The sequence below is a fragment of the Amblyraja radiata genome, chromosome 9 (genome assembly GCF_010909765.2).
Source record: "Amblyraja radiata isolate CabotCenter1 chromosome 9, sAmbRad1.1.pri, whole genome shotgun sequence".
NCBI classification, from domain to species: domain Eukaryota; kingdom Metazoa; phylum Chordata; class Chondrichthyes; order Rajiformes; family Rajidae; genus Amblyraja; species Amblyraja radiata.
In genome coordinates, this window is record NC_045964.1 from 36956401 (window position 1) to 36968119 (window position 11719).

Consider the following 11719-nt stretch of genomic DNA (forward strand, 5'->3'; position numbering starts at 1 on the left):
GGGTTAGATGCCATCTGCCATTTTTCCACCTATTTCTGCAGCTAATCTAAATCCAGCTGCATCTTCTGACAGCCTTCCTCACTGTCTGCAACTCCTTCAATTATGGTGTTGTCAACAAACTTACTCGCCAACCCATCTACATTTACATCTAGGCCATTTATATATATCACAAACAGCAGAGCTACCAGCACAGATCCATGCAAAACTCCACTGGTCACAACTTCCAGCCAGAATATCTACCTTCCACCACAACCCTGTCTTCTATGAATAATCCAGTTCCGAATCCATACAACCGTCATCGTGAATCCAGTACATCTTAATCTTCTAGATCATATTAACGCGAGGGACCTTATCAAATACCTTAATAAAATGTATGTATACAACATCCACCGTCCTACCTTTATCAATCTCGTTCATCACATCCTCAAAAAAACTCAAACAAACCGTGCGGGCTATCCCCAATTAGCCCATTCTCAAGCGCCTTGAGTATTAGAAAGGCGCTATATAAATCCCATCCATTATTATTATTATTCTCCTCCAAATGAGAGTATATCCTATCTCAAAGAATTTTCTCTAACAGTTTCCCTACCACTGACATGAGGCTCACTGGCCTATAGTTCCCTGGATTCTTGCTACTTCCTTTTTTTTTTAAACAAAGAAACAACATTTGCAACTCTCCAGTCCTTCTGGACCACGCCAATGGCTAGAAAGAAACAAATAACAAGGCCCCGTAATCTCCTCTTATAACATATGAGAGATCAGACCCTGTGGACCTATTCACCTTAATGTTCAAGAACCTCAGCATGACCTCCTTCTCGATCTCAAACTGCCTTAGCATATTTGTATTCTCCACACTGATCTCACTGCCCTCCGAGTCGTTCTCCTCGGTGAATACAGACGCAAAGTACTCATTTAATACCTCACCTACATCCTCCGACTCCAAGCACAATCTTGTCTGACTCAAAGCACCCTCCGTTATCTTTCAATGGTCTTACCTTCTCCCTGGTCACACTCGTTTTTAACATATGTATAAAAAGCCTTGAGATTTTCCTTAATCTGATTTCCTAATTCATGGCCTCTTTAGGCCCTTGCACTCAACCACTCAGAATACTAACTTTGTATTCCTCATAAATCTGATGACACCTTCTTAAACCAGACATATGCTTTATTTTTCTTCCTGTCCAGGTTTACAACCTCCTTGGCACAGTTCCCTTACTTTGCCATCCTTATTCCTCTTCCTTACTGGAACATGTTCTCAGACCTCGATCATCTGATCTTTAAATGACTCCCACATGCCCTCTCCAGATTTACCTAATAACAATTGCTCCCAATCTACTCTCTTTAGCTCCTGTCTAATTACATTGTAATCTGCATTGCCCCAATTAAATGGTCTCTCCTCCAATTGGATTACCCACATACTGTTTAAGGCAACCTTCTTGGATGTATCTAACAAATTCTGTCCCTTCTAATCCTCTTGCCCTGGGTAAGTGCCAGTCAATATTGGGGAAGTTAGTCACCCAATACAACAGCTTTGTGGTTCTTACATCCTCTATAATCTGCCGGCATATCTGATCCTCTTTCTCCTGCTGGCTATTGGGTGGCATATAATATAATCCTATTAGAGTAATTGTTCCTTTCTTATTTTTGAGCACAAGCCATATTGCCTCAGTAGATGTACCCTCCAGTATGTCCTCGCTTGAATATTGCCATGATATTCTCCCTGATCAGCAAAACAACCTCCTCTTCTTTTATTCCCCCCTCTCTATCTTGTCTGAAATATCAAAACCTAGGTGCATTGAGCTGCCAGTCGTGTTCCTCTCGCAAATGTCCGTAACGGCTATACAATCATAATTCCAAGCACCAATCCAGGCTCGAACTGTGAAACCTTGCAGGGAGGTTTGCCTGTGCTACACAGGAGGGTTTAAACTAGAATGGCAGGAGGATGGGAACCAGAGCAAAGGTCAGCAAATCGAAGAGCTAATGAGAAAGTGGAGGTTATGATAAGTAAATCTCAAGGGAAGGACAGACAGGGAGAGGTTCATTGGGATAATAAAGGGCTGAAGTGTGTTATCTCATATCATTGGTAATCATCGGAGCTCTCTATGGCATAAACATTAACTCATCCACAATTCTGCTATGGATATATTACCCTGTACAGAATAACCCATTCCCCACCACAGCACAGCATGCATAATCTTTTCCAAATCCTGGCATAGCTTCATACCCCACCTATTACATTTTAAACGATTTTACTACCAACAGCACAATATATCGATGTATACTATTAGCCATATTAATGCAGATAGTTATAAACCATACAATCCAGCTTATCAAGTATCAGGTTGATTCTAACTTTGCAATGTTATCATTTATATACATAGTTTTCACACAAAGCAATCAACAACAGACATAGCAATTCCATGTCTAATAGAATCACACGTTCCAATTCCACCCTCCAATCATATGACGAAATGGATAAAACAGTGTGTTAAAAACGGCTTAAACCATCTGTAATAAATTAGTCCAAAAATGAGAATAAACCACCTTTGGTCATTTCAGTGTCAGGTATTCATGTTAACGTTTACACCAATGGAATTATGAAATAAATGAACAATGCGACATTGGGACTAAATCCTCTGTTTATCTCCGGTTTCCACACTCGAGTGCACAAATCCGTGTGGAACAAAATCTGTGCAACTATGCTCTTCGCAGAGTACAATCAAGCATCTTTCGTTCAGACAATGCTCCCCAGATTAAATGCGCCTAGTCTTGTTCGTTTCATTGAGAAAATGCTATCTGCTATTGGTGTAAACAAAACTTGACAAGTATTACCGACACGACCGAAAGCAGAAATAAACTCTGAAATAACAGGAAATGCATAGTAGGTTAGGCAGCGTATGCGGAGTGAAATACAATTCAGACACAAGGTCATCGACCCGAGATACTCTGGTTTTCTATTCTTAGATGTTAGCAAACTAATCTAATTATTTTAAAATCTTTTTATGCTATGTTTTTAATTAATATTAAAGTTCCCGCGATAAGTACGCTTTCCTTCAGGGAAAGATTTAACGTATTTATATCTTATTATTGTCCTCGCTTTAAGGATTTTTGACTGGGTTTCATATTCCGACAGTTGCCATCACAACACAAAATGCTTCTTCCCCTCTCTGCCTCCCCCCGCCCTTATAAAACAAAATCAAAAGTAAGGTCAATTAGCCTACTTACTTTTCGTGGACGAATTGCAGAAACTTGCTGCCTGAAACTTGCCGTGGAAGGTGAAGGCTCATCGCCTTCAACGGACCTGCGTTCAAATGCGAGCCGAGCAGAGCTTCCGGGTCACGAGCGCCGTCACCTGCCGCCTGTGGCTGGGGAGAGCAGTTGTCAGCCGCCCCTCGATCGGTGCCGCAAATGGAGGCCGTTTAGATTTAGATGTCCCCACGCGAGATACACGGGAGACGCCATCCTAACTTCTTAACTTTGATTCTGCCGGCCACTGTCTCTGTAAAACGCGGATTTAATTACTGGCGATACAACACTCGGGACGCGTGCATCTCGTCACCTAGACTTCTCACAAATTAACGTTGACAAACTAGATTTAATCGGACAGGTAGGAAGGGCAGGACAGGACACGCAGCAGGTAAGTTAGAGGAGCAGCCGGAGTTCTGGACCGTTGACCCAGGGGCATGAGTTTGAATCCCACCATGGTAGCTGGGGGATTTAAAATTCGTAACTAAATTAAATTACAATTTGAAAACTTCCCTTGTAATGATAACTATGAAATTATCAATAAAGCCACAGTGTTACAATAACTCAGCGGGACAGGCAGAATCTCTGGAGGACATGAATAGGCAACGTTTGTGGTCGGGACTCTTTAAATTAATTGTAGTAGAGGGGAGAACGCGTGGAGTGGGACAAAGCCTCGATGGATACAGGTGAGGTCAGGATGATTGTTTGTTCCGTAATGTCCTTCCAGGAAGGCAGTCTTACCTGGTTGGCTCTTGCGCACAGTTTGCAAGGGAAATTAAGGGTAGGCAATGAACACCGCCTTTGTCACTGGCACCCACGATCTGCGAACGAATAATCTTTTTTTTTTTTTAAACCGTTTGTGTTTGTAACGGCGAAACAAGCTAACATTGCACCAATTAAAAAAGCATTTCCAGCAATTTTAAAAAAAATTTTAAACTACGTACTTTTCCCCTATAGCTCAGGGGGATTGCTAAATATAAAAGCAAAGTATTGTAGAGGATGGAATTTTGAAATAAATGCGGGGTAAAGTAAATATGTTTGGCTCGAGTAGCTTTAGACAAAAAGCCCCTTGTTAAAATCAACACAATCTCATCAGAAAATATGATGGCTTTGAATGATTATCCAAGCAAGGAAAGAACAGTAAGGAACATAATAATGTGGATGGCATAAGAGATATAAAAAAAACTTTTGGTTACAGAATGTATTTTCGTGCCCGAGGATTTGTGCAATGTAGGATGGCCAATTTACAGACAGCAAGATGCTATTTTTGAACACCAGCATAATGATGAGCAAGTTAATCTGGGTTGTGCGCATTGAAAAAGAGTATTGAACTTTGGATGGTGGGGATGGAGAAAGTAAACGGCTAGGTAATATAATTCCTGAATTTGCATACAATGTCATGAGAAGGGCTGTTGCTAGTGATGGTCAGGGTATCATAAACAGAACAGCCCCTTGAGAATACTGGTTGTTCTTGATGCTGGGTTCACAACGGAAATAGTGGAAATGGCAAAGAATGATCTATTAAACATGGAGAATGGCATGGGGATCAAAAAACAACCTCATAGCTTTCAGAAAATAAGGGCACAACCAGAGGTACAGTGCTGGTGTAGGATACTCTCATACACAGTGGAGGGAAATTCTAATTTGCAGGAAAATATAATACTCATATGAAGTAATGATAATTGAAGGTGATATCATTGGAACTGTTAAGATAGAATAAAAACTGAGTGAGGGAACTCGTATAAGGAAATAAAAAGCGAATTTGTAGTCGAGATAGCTGTGGGAATCAGTACTGGTTGACAATGGTTTCCCAAATAAGGAGATGGAGAAATCAAGGAAGAGTCAGAAAAACTTTATTGGAAGAAAATGAGCAACATAACCACACTTTAAACTGCCTGGGAAGATTTTTGGACAGCAGCAGCATTCCTTCCAATAATTTAAATGCATAAATGTTTGTAATCTATTCCAACAGCATATGGTATTGTGCAATGATTGGACATATTGAATGTCAAGAGCGAAGAGCTTTCAAATCTTTTAAGTTGAATATTTTCCTTTTATCAATATTCTTGGGATATCTATTAACTGGGGTTTAATTCCAGCTTATTTACAGGCTGTTCTCTTAAGATTTGAAGTCATGTTACCGGATCATTGGTCCAGATCTCTGTTATACCAGTCCAATACCTATCATTTCCTTAAATATAGGTGTGTCAAAGACTAGTAACCCAGATTAATCCATGCATAAGTTTGTTTTAATTCCTAAAAAGTTGGAACTCTTCATTTGGGAACAATGAAAGATCATAATGAATAATGCAGTTTCAATATAAAACTTCAATCAGAGCACTGAATTGAGAGCACATGGACATAGAAACATAGAAAATAGGTGCAGGAGTAGGCCATTCGGCCCTTCGAGCCTGCACCGCCATTCAATATGATCATGGCTGATCATCCAACTCAGTATCCTGTACCTGCCTTCTCTCCATACCCCCTGATCCCTTTAGCCACAAGGGCCACATCTAACTCCCTCTTAAATATAGCCAATGAACTGGCCTCAACTACCTTCTGTGGCAGAGAATTCCGGAGATTCACCACTCTCTGTGTGAAAAATATTTTCCTCATCTCGGTCCTAAAAGATTTCTCCCTTATCAAACTGACCCCTTGTTCTGGACTTCCCCAACATCGGGAACAATCTTCCTGCATCTAGCCTTCCAACCCCTTAAGAATTTTGTAAGTTTCTATCAGATCCCCCCTCAATCTTCTAAATTGTAGCGAGTACAAGTCGAGTCTATCCAGTCTTTCTTCATATGAAAGTCCTGACATCCCAGGAATCAGTTTGGTGAACCTTCACTGTACTCCCTCCATGGCAAGAATATCTTTCCTCAGATTAGGAGACCAAAATTGTACGCAATACTCCAGGTGTGGTCTCACCAAGACCCTGTACAACTGCAGTAGAACCTCTCTGCTCTTATACTCAAATCCTTTTTCTATGAATGATAACATACCATTCGCTTTCTTCACTGCCTGCTGCACCTGCATGCCTACTTTTAATGACTGGTGTACCATGACACCCAGGTCTCGTTGCATCTCCCCTTTTCCTAATCGGCCACCATTCAGATAAGTCTACTTTCCTGTTTTTGCCACCAAATGCATCAGAATTAAAGACTGATGAGTTCCTTGGAAGTCATTTAACAATCCTGTAAATACCAATATATAGATTTTGGATTTTCATGTAGCTGCCATGTACCTAGCATCCTGAGTCATCTTCCTGTCCAGTTCTAAAATGCTGCAATGAAAGGCACATGTTTCCAAATACACAGGACAATTCTTGGAGCCTTGGATAATTGATAATTGAGAAAATAAACAATGAGTGCTGGTGAATGGGAATGGAAATAGTTGAGGTCACAATCAGTGCAGCCAGATCATGAAGCAATCTTGTGAGGTCAGGCGGCTCACTTCTGCTCCTAATTCACGTGTTACTGTATTCCTGTGTCTTTAAAATTGGATAAGGGAAGCAGGTACAAACATTTTTACTTGTTAATTCCATATATCTCTTGAGACTTTATAAATGTGAACTATTTAAGAGCATTCTGACATTATAAAATGATCAAGAACAGGATTTTAAGTTCTATCACCAAGAAAATTTCACAAAGTAACATACAAAGTACAGACACATCAACTTTTGAGTATTTTTGTGAAAATGAAAATATAACATTAATCAATTGTTGAGATATAAATAAATTCTTGAAAAATGCTTTATTTCTGTGCACATTTTATTTCCCTCTTGCCTCCAATTATTTTCAAACGAAGCTAATTTTAGTTGTGCATGTTTAAAAAGTACACTCTAGTTTTGTCACAGGGTTTTTTCCGAAAATTTAAGAACATACAGTACCTTGGTTTATAAATATAACTATACTGTCACAATTTTTAATAGGATTTTGATATTTGTTTACTTTTGATTTTTGATTATTATGCAGTTTTGCAGGATCGAGACATCTATTGTTAAAATCTTTTTATGATCCAATAAATTATCTGATCACTTTGAGCAATACATAAATTCCCTGAGTATTTAAATCTGATTTATACCAAAAGAATGGAAAATCCATTTATGAAGGCACAATGTATCTTATTTCCTGTATAGATTAGGCAGCAGAGGTTCCTGTATTTGCAGTATTTCCATGCTGTATCTGTAAAAAGAAATGAAATAAATTGCAATCTAATTTATAAAACCATGGCTATTAACCATGTGACATATCCTTCTTAAATGGGATATTGTCTTGATTTAAGAAAAATCTGATATCAACTTTCCTATTGCACTTCTCGGTCTTGAGGTTTGTAATATTGCATCGTGAGGAAAAGGTTGCTGCATCAATAGTTTCCCGCCTTCCTTATTAGGTTTCACAACTAAGCACTACTCTGTCATAATCTCTGCCACTTGTGTTTCCTTTTAAAGGGTTTAAGTTACTCACTTGGTATGTTTTTCTTTTAATGGGCTCATTATTGTTAAGGATGCTGGTAAAGCTAATTCAGATGATAATCATCATAGCTTAAAGGAACGGTAGACAAAGAGCCTTTGAAAACAAAGTATAATCAACATGTCAAAATATTTTTTTCATATAATTACCTTAACAATGGAAGGAATAGTATGCAAGTTATGTGTTTATATTTAATGGGAGAATTATTTAGGGCTGAGATAATGCTTGAGCTAGCCCTTGCCTTGAAATCGCATTCCTTGGTATTCCATGGCCACATTTACGTTTCATGGAATTACAGCTCCAATCAACCATAAGACTTCACTGCTGCACAGGTCAATTGTAATAAGAGAGCTGAAGGATTATTGGAATTCACATTCAAAGAAATGGTTACCATGCATACAAAACAAGTAAGGCAGAGAGAGAAGGGGAAAACAGGCATTTGGAGGGAAATGCAAACTGGACACAACATAGATATTGTCTGAAATGTTGACAGGTATTCCATATAATTGTCAGTGTTATCAGCTGCAAGAAAGCCAACAAGCCAGACAGAAAAATACTGCACTGTGGAGCGAGTTGCCATAGAATACACAATAGATGGTAATTCAGTCTAAGGGTAATGAATTGGTAAAGTCTCCGGAGTGGATCTGTAATTTTTCTTTTTGTATTTAAGTCCTAGTAAGTTGATTCCCTTGCAATTCAGAGTAAGAAGTGTTATGGAACATTTTGAGTACAAAGAGGTAACGGTTCACAGAAGGAACAAATTGAATCATTACAGCGCTATTAATTTATTTGAAACCTTTACCCCAGCATCCATCTCAACAGTAAGTGCAAGAAGATGCATTCACCTCACATGCACCGAGTGGTCAAGGTGCTCATTTTAATTTTGCCAGCATCATCATGCTCCAAATGTTGAGAAAAAAAGCCATATTTTAGAGTTGAAGTGCAAGTGACAACTCTTGACATCATGGTCACATTTAACCAGATGTGCATCAAGAAGACAAGATCTGTCTCAAATCAATCAGTATCAAAGGGAAAAATTCACCATACTTTACATAAATGAAGATTATTGCAGTCATTGGAGATTTGTCACCTCATCCCAGGATAATGCAAGTGCTCCTTGTGGCACTGTTCCAGGACAAAGTGTATTTAGCTGTTTCATCATTCTTTCCATAATATTGATAATTATGGAGACACTATGCCCCATTCCTCCCTCTTCCCTTCCTCCCCCCACTCCCATCTTTTCTTCTTCAAAGGCAAAACTTTTTTTGCACTAAGAAATATGCTATTCCATTAAATCCATACTTGACTCTCCAATTTTAAAAACATATAATTAATCTAATTGCACACAACCTTACATTGTAACAAGTTCAAAAAGCAATTAATTTCAGATGCTAGAAATGTTATATATAAAGACCGTATCATTGCCCAAACCACTGTTATCAGACCCAGTGGGTCACATTAACTCAGAAATTAAATGGACCAGCATCTTGTGCTGGATGAACATATCTGACGGTGGGTGTGCTGCAGCAAGTGATTCATCACTGAATTTCTCAAAGACTATCTGGCATCTACAAGGCATTTCAGGATTGCGATGGAATACAATATCTGATGACCCTATTCCTTCCATCTCTCCCAAACCCTCTTTTCCCTCCTCTACTGTTCTTTCACTTGGTTGCATCCCTTTCACCTCTCTCTATTTGATTTTTTGTACTCTCTATTTCCTAGTCTCAACTCGCCTCTCCCTACCAAATCTCATCACCTCCTCCAACTTTTTCCATTCACAACCCCCCACTTTTCTCTCATTCCACCAATCAACCCCTTTAGTTGCTTCTTGCCACCTTGTACTCCAAACCTTCCTTCTTTCTATTTCTTCTATTTTTCCCTTTTTCTCTCTCTTCTACTTCCCCCCCATCCCAAAGACAAAACACTTAATTTTTTTCCATAATAAATATGGCATTTCATTAAAACCAGACTTGACTCTCCAATTTAAATTTTAAAATATAATTAATTTGTTTAATTACTCACAATCTAACTTTGTAACCAGTTCAAAAAGCAATTAACTTCAGGTGCTAAAAATATGGAATTAAAATATATATTACTGAAAATACTCAGCAAGTTAGGCAGGGTCTGTGACAATATGAAACAAAGTTAATCTTGAAATTAATTTTACCAGTTTGGCCTCTTAGCAACTTGGGTCTACTATTTGCCAGGATGACACTGACTTTCTCAATTTTTCCACTTCAATTACTCAATTGACCTATTGCCACCCTTGTTACTTTCCCATCAACACCACAACCAGTTAACTAATAGATCTTCACTCACTAAAGACTAGCACTAATATTGTCATTGAAACAGCTGGAAAGGGAGGTGTTGGGTAAACTGAGTCGCACTGTGCAAAGGCTGAATGTCAGCTTCCTGATAGCTCTTCATTTCTCTCCCTGAACCATGACCTGACCAGTGAACCTGGAATTATAAAGAAGAAGCGTCTGAAGAAGGGTTTCGGCCCGAAACGTTGCCTTTTTCCTTCGCTCCATAGATGCTGCTGCACCCGCTGAGTTTCTCCAGCTTTTTTGTGTACCCTGGAATTATAAAATCCTCACTTTTCCAAATTCACTCCATTATTCTTCTTGGCTATCCTCTGCAACTTAACATCCGTTTGATATCTAACTTTTCTCAATTCTAATGAAAGATCACTGACCTGACATATTAACTTTGTTTCTTTTTCCACAGATTTACTGAATTTTCTATTTTTATTCTTGTAAATATATTCAATTCAGGTACTGCTTTTGCTTCCTTTCAAATCTCTCATAATCAACCAATGTTTGACTTTTCTGCTTGAAAATCTTTTTTTTTTTTTTAACGAGGATGTTGCAGGATTTGAAGGCCTGAGCAATAGGGAGATGTTGGGCAGGATAGGACTTGATTCCTAGGTGCTCAGTAGGCTGACGGGTGATCTATAGATGTGTACAGATCATCCCTCAGTAAATCTGTGGAAAATAAACTGATATCCCCTGGGGCGCCGAACGATTGGCAGCCCTGCCATGTCTGTTTGTGCTTTCGTCTTTAAATTTTTTTTAGTGCGTTTTATAAGTTTGTATATATGTTCTCCAGTTTGTTTTATGTGGGGGGAGGGGGTGGGGATCGGGGAAACGTTTTTTCGGTTTCTTTCCTTGCCGGAGACGCGATGTTTCCAGGTCGTGTCCCCGGTCGCTTTGCGGCCTATCATCGATGGAGCTGGAGGCCTCCTCGGACTGACCTTGGGCCCCACCGCGAGGCGCGGACTTAATATCGGAGCCGATCCCTTGCCTGGGATCGCTCCAACTGCAGCCTGCGGACTTACCATCAATGGCTTGCCGTCTCGGGAGAGACTAGTCGGGAGCTCCGACAAACGCAAAGGCCCGACCAGCCCCGATGCAGAGTTCAATCACTGGCGTGGGGGAGCTGACATCCCCCCCCCCGATGCAGGAGCTGGATCGCTGCGACGCAGAGGGCCCAAAACGCCGGCAACTACCGAGTGAAGATCGTCCCATCAACTGAGGGCTCAAGGCCCCCAACCGCGGGAGAGCTAAGGGAAGAGATTGAACTTTTTCTCGCCTTCCAACACAGTGAGGAATGTGGAGTATCTGTGGTGGATGTCTATATTAAAATGTGTTTTGTGTGTTCTGTTGCTTTTATTTCTGACTAACTTGGCAAATAAAATTATTCGTATGTTGCAAAACATACTTGGCTAATAAAGTATTATTATGATTGTGATAAAATCATGAGGGGAATAAATATTGTGAATGCACAGAGCCTTTTAGCCAGAATAGGGGAATCAAAAACTAGAGGCACATAGGTTTAAGGTTAGAGGAGAAAGATTTAACACGACCTCGAGGAACAACTTTATCACACGGAGGGTGGTGGGTGTATGGAACGACCTGCCAGAGGAGGTACTTGAAGCAGGTACTATATCAACATTTAAAAGACACTAGACTAAGTGGGATCCGTTGGGTACCTGTCACACG

General features: G+C 39.8%; 1 protein-coding gene across 3 annotated transcripts in view; it reads right to left on the reverse strand.

Moving 5' to 3' along the window:
- mipol1 (mirror-image polydactyly 1) overlaps positions 1-3551 on the reverse strand; it is a 170870-nt gene extending 167319 nt beyond the window's left edge. The window contains exon 1 of one of the 3 annotated variants that reach the window (XM_033027131.1): positions 3226-3551. In XM_033027131.1, the coding sequence (XP_032883022.1) occupies positions 3226-3287 (62 nt within the window). In that variant the 5' untranslated portion in view covers positions 3288-3551. The remainder of the gene's footprint in view (positions 1-3225) is intronic. The other 2 variants (XM_033027128.1, XM_033027130.1) reach the window with 2 other exon arrangements.
- Positions 3552-11719: the final 8168 nt, after the last annotated feature.